General features: G+C 47.0%; 2 protein-coding genes across 2 annotated transcripts; both read left to right on the top strand.

The window, feature by feature from the left end:
* The first annotated feature begins 276 nt into the window (after positions 1-276).
* On the top strand, positions 277-8,360 carry LOC140659382 (protein FAM83D-like). Its single transcript, XM_072878998.1, has 4 exons — positions 277-780; positions 3,661-3,828; positions 4,727-4,851; positions 5,217-8,360. The coding sequence occupies exons 1-4, from the start codon at positions 328-330 to the stop codon at positions 6,169-6,171; spliced, it is 1,701 nt and encodes a 566-aa protein (XP_072735099.1). The 5' UTR covers positions 277-327; the 3' UTR covers positions 6,172-8,360.
* Positions 8,361-8,808: 448 nt separating this feature from the next.
* LOC140659383 (protein FAM83D-B-like) lies at positions 8,809-14,654 on the top strand. Its single transcript, XM_072878999.1, has 4 exons — positions 8,809-9,346; positions 11,169-11,336; positions 11,939-12,063; positions 12,311-14,654. The coding sequence occupies exons 1-4, from the start codon at positions 8,894-8,896 to the stop codon at positions 12,699-12,701; spliced, it is 1,137 nt and encodes a 378-aa protein (XP_072735100.1). The 5' UTR covers positions 8,809-8,893; the 3' UTR covers positions 12,702-14,654.
* Positions 14,655-15,576: the final 922 nt, after the last annotated feature.

Here is a 15,576-nt window from a genome sequence, read left to right as displayed (position 1 = left end):
AGAGGGGCTCCCGCGGCCCGAGGAGGGGAGCGCCGGGGCGTGCGGCCTCCGGGGCCGGGCGCTAACGGGGCTGCGCGACCGCCCGCACCCAGCGCGGCGGGGAACGGCTGCGCCGGCCCCGCTGCTTCCCGCGGCCCGCCCCGGCTGGAGCGAGCGCGGCATGAGGGAGCCTGAGGGGGCGGCGGGGCCGGGCCGCCTTCGCCGCAGCCAACCGGGGCGCGGGGCGGGGCGCGGCTCCCCCACTGGCGGCGGCGGCGCGGCGCTGTTTGGATTCAAAGCCGCTATAAAGGCGCTGCCGGGGGCGGCCGGGCCGGGCCGCACCGCGCCATGGCCAACGCCTCGCAGTGCCTGGAGGAGGGCGCCGGGCGCTGGCCGCCGCGGCCGCCCGGGCCGTACAGCGAGGCGCAGCGGCTGGCGCTGGAGGAGCTGGTGGCGGGCGGCCCCGAGGCGCTGCGGGCCTTCCTGCGGCGGGAGCAGCTGCCGCCGTTCCTCTCGGAGCCCGAGGTGCAGGCCATCGCGCGGGGCGCGCTGCCGCCCGCCGCGGCCCCGGAGCCGGCGGGCGAGCCCTCGCTCGGCGCCTCCCTCGACGCCTCCTCGCTCACCTACTTCCCCGAGCGCTCGGACCTGGAGCCGCCGGCGCTGGAGCTGGGCTGGCCGGGCTTCGCCCGCGGCGCCTTCCGCGGGCTCACGCGGGTGGAGGCGCACTTCCAGCCCGGCTGCGGGGAGAGCATCTACGGCTGCAAGGAGGCGGTGCGGCGGCAGATCCGCTCCGCCCGGCAGGTGGGTGCGCGGCGCGGCCGGGGGTCCCGGGGGTCCCGGGGGCGCGGGCTCTGCCGGCGGCGCCCCCCAAAGCGCCCTGCCGCCGGCCCTTCTCCAGCGGGTCGGCGAACCGGGGCAAAAATCGGCAACGGTGTCAGTGAGCGTCTCCTTCACGTGGCACGAAGCGAGGCCGAGGGGCTCCAGAACCCCTGCCGAGAGGAGAAGGCCTCGTGAGGAGGACGAGCTGGTAAAGACACAGCGACTGGTACGCATCCTCGCAGCGCCCGTCTCTACGCTAGGCCCGTGAAATCTCGCCTTCCCGCTATCGTTGCTCCAGAGGCAGTGGGTCAAGAGTTCCCCGGGCCGGCACGGCATGCAGCACCGCTGCGGGTTTCGAGCTGACCTTGCTCTTGTTCAAAGCAGAAGGCTTCCTATTCCAGGTTCCTTACTGATGTGCTCTGCGAGACAGATTCGCTTGTAGAAACCTCCTACTGTCCCTCAGAGGCCTTTTTTGTGTCATATCCTTTCTTATAAAAAAATGATATCTATGATTAACCCTGTGATGTTATGTCCCTTCTTTACTTCTTTCTCCCCATTAATTGCTCCTCACTAATGTGCAGACCTGCTCTTAGCAGGACTTCCCTCCTACAGGAGTGGATGGTTTTGATGTGATGCAGAATATGGCTTTAAAAAAATCAGGCAGCGTAGTAATTTCTAACTGTTGTCTGTAAGTCATTATGTTACCTGAGTTTATAGACTCTAACTGTAATCCCCAGGAGGGAACCACCCTTCTCGTTAGCAGCCATTCAATTGGCTTAACTAAAATTTAAATGTATAGCTTCCTCTCCGGGTGGCCAGGTGAAGCAACCCCTGGCTCCGTGCATACAGTGCTTGCACATGGCACACCCTGAACCAGCAACTGAGCTTAGTCCCTGCCCACTTCTGAGCGCAGAAGCTTAGGGCGTGCGTGAGGATGACATGAACGATGGGCATCTTGCCAGAAACGGTTACAGAGAAAGCTCTGTTCTCAAAGGATTCTTCTCAGGTAGATGAGACCAGTCTGGTGTCTCGAGTAAACTCCATGAAAACATCTGTTTCTCCAAAAAGCTGTACTAGTTTGCAATGTTCTTGCTTGTAGCATCCTGCCAAACGCCTTCCCTCGCACCAAGCCAAGAGCCAGGCAAGCTGTTCCTGCCACTGCCGTGTACATGCCTGATCCAGGGAGCATTTTGATGGACACAGAATGGAGAGAAATTTTGACTCCCTATAATTTAATGAATATCAATGCTGTGCAGTGTTGCTCGATCATGGCTGAGTTCTTCGGGATAATGCAAGGAACGGGAAAACTTCAGATGCCGTATAGTTTCTTCTCGGCTCACTCAAATGCGGTTAGCTTGAGTGGCTAAAGCGGACGGTGTTGCTGTCTTGCCTCTGCTGTCCTGGATGGATGAGTGTAGAGAAGAGGGTTTTCTTTCCTCTAAACATAACTGTACTTTTGCTCATTTTAAATAAAAGTGTATTTCTTTTTCAGCTGCCAATTCTGGGATTAGAACTCAAGTGTGCTGTTAATTGAGTAGTCATTTGAAGGCACCACTGTTTCCAGGGGGTTTAGTGTGAATTGTTCCGTTTTCAGGGGTTATTTCCTTACCCATCTGGTCTTGTCAAAAGCATCTTATTTTTCTTTATCTTCCTTTGACACTTGGATGAGTGATTTGGTGGAGAAAAGCACAGGAGACACGCAAAAAGCTCAAGCATAAACTAACTTTATCTAGAAATACAAACGTGCCTCTAAGAACTCGTATGTATGGAGCCAGTCCCTTAGGGAGCAGGGCGCAGGTGGGAATGCAAAGCTTGGCCTGTTCTTTTGGGAAACTTTTCCTCTGAGTACATGCAATGCCACACACAGAGCAGCTAGCTGTGTGGCATGCGTATACGCCTTGGGGGTGTCGCAGCGGTGTGTGGATGCCTTATGTATCTGATAAGGGCAGGTGCCAGGTACCCGCAGCAGTTGTGTAATTGTTGTCCTTGATGCTGGTCTACTAGAGAATGGAAAAGTAAGTCATGAAGCCAAAACCTTGATGCCTTTGTGTCCCCACACAGATGTGTGTTCCTGGTTTTGAAGGTTGAGAATTCTAGCACTGAAACAGTGTGTGGTGTGGCTCTGAACTAGCTGGAGGGATTGTTCATGAACATAAGACTGTCGACTTGTCTTTGGCCCGTTGAGAGAAAATCTTCTCATCTTAGGACTTGCCTTTTGTAAAGAACTGTTGAGCTGAGTGAGTGGAAGGATTTCTTGTGAAGGTATGGGATGGAAAGTCAGAACGCATCTAGTAAGTCTGGAAATAGTGAAAAACGTTGTCGCAGAACTAGTATATCTCTTGGTAACTTAGAGGGACAGTATTCCCCTCTGACCGCACCCACAGAAAGCAATTGGGGTTTGCGAGATGTTAAGCTGTGACAGTGAGGAGGCCATCGAGCTAATTCTCCTGCAGGCAGTGGCTATCTGTAGCAGGTATGCCACACTGGGAGCACAGGAGTGGAGATGGCTTGTCTGGATTCCTGATTCTGCTGCGATAGCTTCCCCAATGTTACCAAAAGGCCAGATTATGGGAGACTGTGTAGAAAGGCAGGCTGTGAAAGCGTATAAAAACAGCAGCAGATGTGAGGGAAAAACCTCTTCAGGCTTACACTTTGCACTCCAGGGCACAGTGAATTTACAGAAACATTGTGGGAATAGAGAAATCTCTTATACCTTGCCAGGGCCTGCGCAGCAGGACAAAGAAATGTGCATCTGGCCTTGATGACAGCAGCAGGAGAAAATGGCTGGGAGAGGCAGTGATCTGGCCTTGAATGATCTGGCCAAATAAAGCTCTTGAATGAGTGTTGTTGCTTTTTTTGCAGGTGATTGCCCTTGTGATGGATTCCTTCACAGATATTGATATCTTCGGTGACCTTCAGGATGCCTATAACAACCGCAAAGTCCCTGTCTATATCCTTCTTGACCAGGACTTTCTACCCCATTTCTTGGAAATGTGCAAGAACTTAGGAGTTTGTCCTGAGCAGGAAAGTGTAAGTGCGAAATGTGGGGGTGTGTGGTTTATTTTTTTTGTGTGTGCTACAGTTTATAGTTATGGAAATCAAGGATACACTTGAAACATCAGATTCTCTTGAAAGACTAAAGCATCCTGTCTGTTTAATAACTGATATAAAAGGGGGTTTTCTGAAACGTTTCTCAGCTCCTGAAGATCAAGGCTCAGTATCACGTGGTTTCAGTACAGTCTCGAATCCAACATGTGAAACTGCTCACAAACTCAGTGAAAACCATGCAGAAAAGGCACATCTACTCCTACCCTATGCTACCCATATGTAGGAGCTACAGCCATGCTATGCAACAACCCGGTGTGCTGGGTGAAGTGTGCACTGTGATCCCTGTCCTGAAAAAGCAACAATTTTCAGGCATTTAATTTTGCAAGATCTAAGTAGCTTAATTCTTTGGCTCAAGGAACTGTTGGCTAAGGAAAACAGAAACACAGGAAGCTCAGGGGTGGTATAGCTCTGGTAACATCTCATTTCTTCCCTAATACATAGTTGCTTTCTTTTAAAAGGGTTTGGATGATGTGACCCAGGTGATATACTTTATTCCTCTGAATATAAGCTGACGTGACTGTGTTATGGCTTGGCTTGGACAGGCCTATGTTCACCCCAGTGAGAGTTTCTCTGGACAGGGAAACACTCCTATCTTCGTGGGCAGTAATTAATTCGAACTGGCTCTTCTCTCCACAGACTATCCTAATCTAGCAGAAATTTAGCACTGTGTAACTATTAACACTCGCGTGCAGACGATGTAAGGAAGTTCATTTCATTCTTATCTTCCATAGTATGCGTAGCTGCTTTTAGGTAGAATTGCTAATCAAAACTTTTTGGAAGTTAAATCTGATGTTACTTTTTCCCTTCTTTTCTGAAACAGCTGATGAGAGTTCGAACTCTCACGGGGAACACATACTACATGAGGTCAGGTGCCAAAATTGTTGGGAAAGTCCATGAGAAGTTCATGTTAATTGATGGCATTAGAGTGACAACAGGCTCCTACAGGCAAGTATTGGGGTCTGCTGGTGCCTGATGAAGCTATAGAAAGGGGGAGTTTCTGCAAGAAGGATGTATTAACTTTGCTGTTTGCCTGGTATTAGTGAATGCCAATGGCAAGTGGACTAGCTGAGTCTAAGTGGGACTAACACAAAACTGGAAACGGCTTTGGAAAACTGGTTTACACAACTTGTGGCTAGCAAAGCACTTGGCCATGGTTAAATAGAGTTCTTCCTGAAGAAGAGAGTGTGAATAGTCTATTGACTTTATACCTTCCTTATGCACAGCGCTTCTAAGCTGAGTCTTGCTATCCGTAACTGTATGTGTTGAAATGCACTGGGAATTAACTGTGAATCTTGGTTTGTTTCCGATAGTTTCACGTGGTCCGATGGGAAGCTGAACAGCAGTAACTTGCTGCTATTGTCAGGTCAAGTGGTTGAACATTTTGACCTCCAGTTCAGGATTCTTTATGCCCAGTCGATGCCCATCAGCCCGAAGTGGTTGTCCAGCCGCAGGAACAGTGGGATATTGGATCACCTGGCGAACAGAACAGAGTCCCCTGAAGAATATACTGTGGAAGGCAACTTGAGAGCAGAATTTGCCAGACTGTCTAGTACTCCAAAGAAATTGCTGAAAGAGCTAGATCTGGCTGAAGATACTTCTGGAGGCAGACCTTGTAACTTGAGGCATTCTTGCCTCTGTGAAGAGGAGTGGTTCAGTGATCAAGTGGCCATAGTGGGACAGAAAAGCGCATCGACTCAAACTGGCCCATGGGAAGAGAAGCCTGTAGTGACCGCCTGTAATGCTGCCACGCAGACCAGGGCTGTAATGGCAGAAACTGGCACTCAGACTTCTGTCACTGCTAGAATGACGGGCACTCAGACTTCAGTTTTGCTGAAGACTGCAGTGACACAGACAAAGGAAGATGAGTACAGAGAAACACCCCTGCTTCACAGAAAGCTGTCAAAAGAAGGATCTTCCCTGTCTGGAAAGGCTGTATCAAGTTCTAGTCTGCGATCGCTGTCTTCGTCATCATCGCAGTGCTCTCTTGCAAGCTCTACTGCCTCACTGTCTTCTCTCCGGTCCTTTGAATACTGTAGCAGCCACAGGGCAGAATATTTCCAAAAACTGCATAAAGAGAGGCAGTTCCACTACTCCACTATCAGGTCGAAGCTTAGCCACATGGTGGATATCCTGTCCCGGAGGGGACGTGTACCTGAAAACTACATGACCCAATACACTGGAAAATGCAATCTAAAACAGAGGCGAGACATCAGTGCCAGCCTGCGCAGCCTGCGGGATGTTTCACTCTTTTCTCTGAATAAATGATTACTGGACTGAATGCAGAACACAAAAGCTCTGGTCTCAAATTGCAGTCACTTTGTACCTACCGATTCTTCCACTTCTGCCAGCACTTTTACTTTTTTAATACACTAATAGTTTTTTAGTACATCACTCTCCAGCACTTTGTTTTATACTATGCAATTTAAGCAATAAAAAAAGAGGGGTTTATTTATACTGTAACTACTAACATGTTCCTCTTACATGCATTGGTGGTGAAACTTCATTTTAATTCTAGATGTTTAACCTGAAAAGTAATCGTATTACTGCTTTCTAGGGTTGCTAATGCTCTGGCTTTAATTTATGTAAATTGGGAAAAATCTGAGTCAGACTGATTTTGCTCAGAGTGGCTTTGGAGATATAGCTTACATCAAGGTATACTAAAATTTTTTTTCTTTTTAATATGGGCTTTTATTTCTATTTTATCTTTGGCATGAGAGGAAACAACTTTTATAGAGAGCCATAAAGCTAATTTTATTCTAAGTCTGACTTCAGAGATACATATGTTACTCTTCCACTAAAGTTGGAAGGGTCTGTTGGAGCAGTTGCAGGTTCTTACCTTCAACTGTATCCTTTTTCCATTGTTTACGCCTTCTGAAATTGTCTGAACTAACTAGCTCTTCAGTTTGATCATCCTCTCATGCCTTTGTGTAGATATATATATATAAAAATGTGTGTATGTGTATATATACACATCCTCAGAAGAGCATCTTTTTAAAACCAAGACCAGGAAGTAGCAACTTAGCACTCCAAGATAGCTATACTCATTTTTAGGTACAGCCATGATGTAAATGTTTCTAGTATTCGGAACTAAAAACTAGATATATTGGACTTGTAAGACTATTAATGGGAATGTATTGCTGAAGTGGCTTTTTTGTGCTTGTGAGTGGGAGATGAGGTGATATCTGGAGTTCAGTGTCTTGCTGCAGCATACCTGTTGGACTTCTCTTTTGGGATGACTTCAAAAAACTTTATCTCCTGTGCAACTCGTTAAGACTTCCAGTCTTAACACTGTAAAATGAGCTTCCAGTTCTGGCTTGGTCTCGGAATGTCTGAACCACCTTGCTTCCATTAAGAGACCTGTAAACAGCTTCCTTCTTTGGAGTGAACTTAGACGAGATGATCGCTGAGGGTACATGACAAAGCCCCTGTTCAAAAGTAAACTGACAAACGCACTAAGAAATGTTATGGGTTATGTTTGCTAATATTATAGTACAATAAGTGTAGGAGTGAATAAAACACTTTTCTCTTTAGACTATCCTATCTGAAATATTCTGTGTTTCCTGCTCTGTTTGTCCTTTACCCACTACTAACTTAGTTTGAGGAGCTGAAGTGCCCCTCTAGTTTTTGAAAATACCCTACTTTCAATATTAAATGGATCTTAGGTTAAGTTGCTTTGCAGAGACATTATCTGAATATTTGTTAGCAGTATTCTGCGCATGTGTGTGCGCAGGTCTGTGCTTGTTGGATCGCTTACTGAGCAGTGGGGGGATTCTCTCTGAGCTCTGACCTGGACTGTTATTCTTTAGACCTGCATCCCAGTCCTTTAGTGACCAACCAGACTGAATTCTGCCAAGTCCAGAGTCTGGGTTATGTATTTTCTTCTTATTTATGGGCACGTGTGCCAGTAGATGGCACGTTTCAGCTGCTGTCTTGACTATTCCCATAAACAGCAATGGACGAGTGAATAAACAGAAAAATGTCCCAAACTCAAAAAGGCTTAAGTGTAGAGAGCAACACTTTATTAACTTTGGCATTTCTATCTCTGAAATCTATATGGACAAAAAGGCTTAGCTACTTTTATTGCTTGGATTTCAAAGCAGCCACTCCCTCCCTGAAGGTGTAAGGCAGATGTACAAAGAGGTGCAGGTGGGGGGAAAAAAAAGCTCTGTCTGCACTTGTTTAAAAAGGTAAGACACTTTCTTGCCTGGTCCCTGGAGTGGGAACACCGTGGGCAAAGCAGGTTGCAGAGAGGGAGGTGAAGTACACCTTCAAAGCCCATCTCCAGTTGAATTTTGAAGAGCTCGTGTTCAGCGGTGCTTGAATGTATGTAAAATCGACTTGTTTGTTCTGTGTGCTTTTTAACTTTATTATACTGTGCAGCTGCCTTGTTTCTTGTTCCTGTGAGAGTACGAGTTTACAAATAAACTCCTTTTGCCATGGGAGCTTTCATCGGATCATTGCCACGCTTTGTTTTCTATTGGTTTGGCATTTCGAATGCGGGTGACTAATGCAGCGCTTCCCCCGGTGCTGGAGCTCTCCCGCCGCTCGGGGCAAGCGGAGCGCCCTGTAACGAGGCCGCCTGCCCGGGAGGGCCGTCTGCCCTCTCTAACCTTAGGAGCAGCCTTTTGATCGGGGGCCGGGGAGCGGGTCGAGGGCTGTGCTTACTCTCCCTGCTTAACGCAAGGTTTGCTTTTCCTGCGGGTGCCTCCCTGGGCGGGGGGAAGCCGGCCGGCTCTGCCACCCGTGACTTTCCCGCGGGCGACGCTGCTCCGGCGCCTCTTTCCTCCCCGCTGCCGGCGGCTGCGAGAGGAGAGGACGGGCGGAGCGGAGGCTCCTCTCCCGCGGGGCAGCCTCCGTGCGCGGCGCCGCCGGCTCCTTCCCGCTCCCCGGGGCCGGGCGGGAGGCGTGGAAGGGCGTCCCGCGCGTGGGGCCCGCCCGCCGAGCCGCTATAAAGGCGCGGGGCAGCAGCGCGCCGGCCGGCCGCGCCATGGCCAACGCCTCGCAGTGCCTGGAGGAGGGCGCCGGGCGCTGGCCGCCGCGGCCGCCCGGGCCGTACAGCGAGGCGCAGCGGCTGGCGCTGGAGGAGCTGGTGGCGGGCGGCCCCGAGGCGCTGCGGGCCTTCCTGCGGCGGGAGCAGCTGCCGCCGTTCCTCTCGGAGCCCGAGGTGCAGGCCATCGCGCGGGGCGCGCTGCCGCCCGCCGCGGCCCCGGAGCCGGCGGGCGAGCCCTCGCTCGGCGCCTCCCTCGACGCCTCCTCGCTCACCTACTTCCCCGAGCGCTCGGACCTGGAGCCGCCGGCGCTGGAGCTGGGCTGGCCGGGCTTCGCCCGCGGCGCCTTCCGCGGGCTCACGCGGGTGGAGGCGCACTTCCAGCCCGGCTGCGGGGAGAGCATCTACGGCTGCAAGGAGGCGGTGCGGCGGCAGATCCGCTCCGCCCGGCAGGTGGGTGCGCGCCCCGCAGCGCGGGGAGACCCCGCTCCCCCCCGCCGCTCCCGCGCGGCTCCCGAACCAGCTCGTCCTCCCCCCTTCGTTTACTTTTCAATAAACTCCCGATTTTACTTACCATGCTATTTTGTTGTTGCTCCCCCCCCCGCTTCTGTATTTATTTTTGTAATAGGTTCATTATTTGCAAGCTTTTTTCCCCCATGTTGATGAAAAGCGGGCCCGTGCTATCCGCGCCTCGCTGAGCGCACTCAGGGAGTTGGCACCTGTGAGCGACACGGCCTGAACGCGCCCGTTCCAGCTCTTTTAAGTAGTTGTTGCTTCCACGTCCTACGGCGGACGCACGGCAAACCTCGGGGGTTCCGTCCGTGGGACAGACCTGCGAGGGCGGTAGCTGGCTCTCAGGGGAGGCTTTACTCAAGGAGCTTGTCCGAGTAATCGGATCTTGGCTTGAAATATCATGAGCATCTGAATAATAAGTTGAAGACAAACCTCATTTCTATCTTAAATAGAGAGGTGAGATGTAAAGAGCGGTTGGACACCAGTGAATTTTTTTTTGTTTCATTTCTTTTCATATTTGAAAAGTGTGAAAGACTCTGGAAAACTTAAGTTTTGGAAATACACTCACCTTTTTCTTCAGGCAATGCTTTTGAGGACAGGACATCTGTTCTCAGGAAAAAAACCTCTTGCCTAGGAATTGGAGACCAAATTTGTCTAACGCAGAACTAGACCCCTCTTTTTGCTCTGTCTCAGGGTGAGGAAGAAACCCGAGGCAATACATTGGTTTTGCCACTGTTCTGGTTCTTCTGAGATATTCTCAGCACCTCCAAACATCTCCACGATCACCTCGGTGCTCCTGTTACACCCAAAGTTACGGACGTAGCTGAAGAAGACTGGCAGCAAAATGCCTTTCTTTTCCTCATGCAAAAGACTTTTTTTATCAGCTTGCTTATGTCTTTGGAGAGGTGTCAAGTCTCCCTCTGCCTTTGTAGGTCTTGGCACTGCTCTACAGGTGGGGGGAAAGGAGAAAATGCTCAGATGTCTGTAATTTTTTCTTGAAGGTGAAGTTATGTAGTAAAAAAGGGAAAGCTTTAGTACAACCTTAGTGAAAAACCATGAGCAGCATGCTACTGAATAGATGCAGGAGCTATCATTGCTGCTAATTAGGGGTGAACTCTGATTTTTAAATAGAGAAAAGGTGTCTTTCCAGAATAGGCTTCCAGGCTAGGTTGTTCATGCCTATTGAACCAAAAAAAATACAGATCCTGGCAAAAGAAGCTTCGATGTCTGCTGCTGAAATTAGAGTAAAAAATGAAATTCTGCAATGCAATAATAAAAACCTTAAATGATGGTATCTGCTATAAATCAGTCAAGCGGCAACAAAATTGGGGCAAATAATCTTTAACAACAATTTCTGCCCATAAATTCAATACTCTTTTTTTTTTTCTATTTAACTGTCCAGGGATGTGAATAAGTGATCATATGATGAAGTGAAGGGGTGATGTATATTGTGTCTCCTGTACCTCAGTGTACTGGGCTCAGTAATCACCTTTACCAAAATACCATTCTCTTGACAGAACTTCATTCTAATCCATTATTTTTGCCTTTCTCTTTGCTTTCTTACATGTTTGTTAAATGTTTCAGCAGTCCTGTGAACAACAGAAGAATATACCGTATCACAGAAGACTGTACCATGTTCCATAACCACCAGGGGAAAAAAAAGGGGGGTGAATTTAATTTGAAAGTCAGATTCCTCATGTGCCATCTCCCTTGGGATGCTGTGGAAACACAGCCTAATGATTTCTTCTGAAACTTGTTGCAGATGATTGCCCTGGTTATGGATTCCTTCACAGATACCGATATCTTCAAAGACCTCTTGGAGGCTTGTAGCCAGCGGCAAGTTAAAGCATATATCCTTCTAGATCAGTCTTCATTTTCCCACTTTCTAAAAATGTGCAAGGATCTGGGAGTTGACCTGGAACAGGAAAAGGTGAGCCTTGTCATGTTTATAGGGATAGAGAGTTGGTCCTCTTATGACTGTAATCTTTGAGCTATCAAAAGAAGAAACTATTTTGCCTGCTGCCACAACTTAAAATTAGTTTTATGTAGCTCTAGCTCTTTCTTGGAAGATTTAACCATTCTTGCATAAGAAGGCAATTAATATAAAAACTGAAATCTTTATAAGTGGCTGTTACGGTTGCTTTCTGAGCACAAATACTAATTGAGTATTCAAGGAAATGCAGGAGGAATGTCCAGTCCCTAAAGCATGACTGGAGTTGCTCAGGCTCGCTGAGACTTTGATGGAGAAACAGGTTCTCAGGAGTCTGTGGGGTTCGGGTCCCTCCAAGATTTGGCGACAGGAGTTTTTACAATCACACTCTGCACAATCAGTTGATGGGTCTGCCCCTTAATGCCACCTCTTTGCCTACTAAAACAGGACAAAATTATCATTTGGTTCCTAGAGGATGAATCTTGTGCCACTGCACAGCAACCTTTGCTAGTTCATCAGCGATAATTATTGTTGTCTGTTACTCCTTTGAATACAATTGTTTAACTTTGAAATCCACATGACGCTTGCCGTATCTTTAACAGTTTATGAGAATTCGAAATATCACAGGGAACACATACTGCACAAGGTCGGGTGCCAAAATTGTTGGAAAAGTCCGTGAAAAGTTCATGTTAATTGATGGCATTAGAGTGACGACGGGCTCATACAGGCAAGTGCCAACTTCTTTCTGTTGCTTTACATGATTTCTGTACACGGAAAGGAAAACCAGCCATGTTGCAAAACTGCTTTCCTTATCACAGTTTATTTGTAATGTTTGTCCTAAAAAGAGCACACTGCTCCTCATTTGGATTATAAGAACAATCTAACTAAAAGTGATGAAAGAGAATTTTCAGTTAATACTTTATTTACTATTTGTTTTCAGTGAACTCAGAATTTTCTCATTCTTCCTTTGCTAGTTTTACGTGGACAGATGGGAAGCTGAACAGCAGCAACATTTTGATCCTGTCAGGCCCCGCAGTGGCACACTTTGACCTGGAATTTCGGATTCTTTATGCACGGTCAAAGCCTATCAACTTCAAAGAGTTATCCAGCTGCAAGAAGAATAAGGTGTTGGACCAGCTGGTCAGGATAACAGTGGCTTCCAGAGAACTGACCAGGGAAAACTTCCTGAGAATGGAGTTTTTGTATCTTAGAGCATTTGTAGGAAATCTAAAGATGAAGCAAAGTTGGCTGCGTGCCTCAAGGGAGGCAGTCTACGTGTCAAATAATGCAATGCATGCCTCTCCGCCACTGACTAAGAGGAATGGCTCTCTAGTTATGTGGCCACACTGGATCATAGAGAGATGAATTGCACATTCACTCGGAGCGAGAAGCAGAACCTCAGGAACCACGGCCAGCCGCCCATGTCCAGTACTGTCTTACAGTATGCTTGTGAGAGCAGCTGGGAAACAACCTCGAACTGAGAGAAAGTGATACTGGAATTGTGGTTTCGTTTGAAGACTACTATAATGCAGATCAACAGATACAATTATGGTATTGTCTTAGGCTCAGATGTGTTTTTTTTAAAAAAAACTCTTAACACCTGGAAAGCCATTATTCACTTCTAGTATTCTGTCAGATTTTCATTTTTCCACCTATTCTTACATGTTTTAAGCTGATGGGTTAGCAGTGTCTTAGCTCAGTAGCTCAAACCTTTTTTTTTTTTTTTTTTTTAAGGAATCTAGGTATAGAAAATAATATTGCTTAAAGGTCTTCCAAAGATGAATAGCAGGACTGCTGTATGGCTCTGACATCAGTCTAAGCTTAGTCTTGCATTGCATGAACTCTTTCGTGACGCAGAACTGAAGTGGAGTAACCATAATCTAGAAACTAGTAGATCAGTACCATGCTACTAGTCCTCAAATGTTACATTTTCTTTACATGAAGCTGTGCTGCGAGGCAGAACGAGCTAACATGTCAGGCGAACAAGGCTTTTGCAATGACTGAATTTCAAATGACCTTTTCTTTATAATTGTAACAATACTTGGATTGTTGGACATCATGCAATAAATGTGTGCAAGGGATAGTATTCCTAAGAACTCACTATGTTTGTAGTAGAGCCAAATGAGACCATTTTCTTGGCATTACTATATATACTTTTTGGTTTCTTTATGGTTGCTACTGCTGTCTGATCTTATGGGAGAAGTTGAGTAGATCTGAAATCTGTGAAGCTGCTGCTACTTGTCAAAAGCCTTACTTCCACCAGCCATGCAATAACATGTCAGAAACAGACGTGAACAGTCAGAAATAGAACCATTTATTTGTAACGTTTCATGCAAGCTCAATTTTTTTTTTAAATCCATCAATTTCTGGAGAAAAACAAAAAACCACAGATGAATAAACTATCCTCCCAAACAATTGTACATTGAGGCACTGAAGTTCCAGCAGCCTGCCAGTGCAGAAACTCCTGTTAGTCCACCCATGGCAGCTGTGGCAAAAGCAAAGGTACACCATTTCCCAGGTTGTTCTTGAGGCTCTTGCTACTGCAAAGAACTCGGGTATGTGCTCGCGGAAGTGTCTTGTGGGTTCTGGGCTTCAAAGGGGAAGCTTAAAACTTAGCTGGGGCATTTCATATGGGTGTCTGCTAAACATCAGCAGGATAACCTTACATTGGACACGTGGAGCTTACAAAAACAGTCTTTATGGACAATGCAATGGTGTACTGATTAGGATGCAACTTTTTCTTCTGCGCTTACAATCATGGAAATGTGATAGTTCTGACTTCCTAATCTGTAAATGTTCAGTAGTTTATAGTTTAATAGTCTTAACTTTCATCTAGATGTAAAGAAGTTTGAAATATGTATTTTTATTCTTAACTATATTTTCTATAAACACAAAAAACATACAATATTGTACTCTATGCAAAATATTGTTTGTGCAATCTTATTTTCACAATGATTATCTGTATATGTTTTCTCAAACCTAAGTTTTTAACTTTGTTATTCATCTCGTTACTTTAATAAGCAAGTCTTTCCACTAGTGCCATTAGTAGAACTTTTTCTCAGCAGTTGCGAATATATTGATGATACAAAATACTGTGATAAGAGTTGTGTTTATTTTTGATAGAGTGGACTTAATCTGAAAAGTACATTGAAATAAATAGCTAGAATTTTAAGAATGTCTTTAATTATAAACGAATAACCTCTTTTTCAAGTGGTTACCTAGAGACTTAGCATAACGTGACCATGGAGGTACAGCGCTGTGAAGTGCAGTCTGTCAGTCACAACCGTGCTGTTAGCATGTCAAGTTATTAATGAAGAATGAGAGTGATTAATAAGAATATAAAATGTGATTAAAATTTTTTCCATAAGCATGAATTTTTGCCAGCATTACTAAACTTATTAGAAGCTGGTGTTTTTTTGTTTTGGTTTGGGTTTTTTTTTTGGTTTTTTGTTTTTTTTTTTACTCTAGCCTATACTTAATTAACTCAAAGTCTACATTAAATTTGATTCAATAATAACTTTCATGGGCTGTCAGGAGCCTGTGGTAGGGCACTGCTGGATCTATTAACTGTTACTGTAATTGTTTTCTTTCTAGTCCTTCAGCTGCCTGGGGTAAAGCGCAACAGCTGTGGTGCACACGGAGCAGAGGCCCCCTTCATGTGGAGAAGGGAAGCGATAGCTTTACTTATTTAATGAGACAAGGACTTTTTGGAGGCGGTCTGTTAATCCCGTTCAATCCTAGGTTCTCCCCCAGGTTACACACTTCATTTTAGTAACAGCAGTAGTGTCTGGAGGGCTGCGTTATGCGTTGTTGTGGTTTAGCCCCAGCTGGCAACTAAGCACCACGAAGCCACTCACTCACTCCCCCCTGGTGGGATGGGGGAGAGAATCGGAAGAGTAAAGAAAAATTGTGGGTTGAGATAAAGACAGTTTAAAGTAAAGCAAAAGCCACGCATGCAAGCAAAGCAAAACAAGGAATTCATTCACTCCTTCCCATGGGCAGGCAGGTGTTCAGCCATCTCCAGGAAAGCAGGGCTCCATCACGCGTAATGGTTGCCTGGGGAGACAAACACCATCACTCCTAATGTCCCCCCCTTCCTTCTTCTTCCCCAGCTTTGTGTACTGAGCATGACGCCATATGGTCTGGAATAGCCCTTTGGGCAGTTTGGATCAACTGTCCTGGCTGTGGCCCCTCCCAGCTGCTTCTGCACCTGGCAGAGCATGGGAAGCTGAAAAGTCCT

Source organism: Ciconia boyciana, chromosome 14, assembly GCF_034638445.1.
Source record: "Ciconia boyciana chromosome 14, ASM3463844v1, whole genome shotgun sequence".
In the NCBI taxonomy this organism is placed as follows: domain Eukaryota; kingdom Metazoa; phylum Chordata; class Aves; order Ciconiiformes; family Ciconiidae; genus Ciconia; species Ciconia boyciana.
This window is presented reverse-complemented; position numbering and strand designations above follow the sequence as displayed.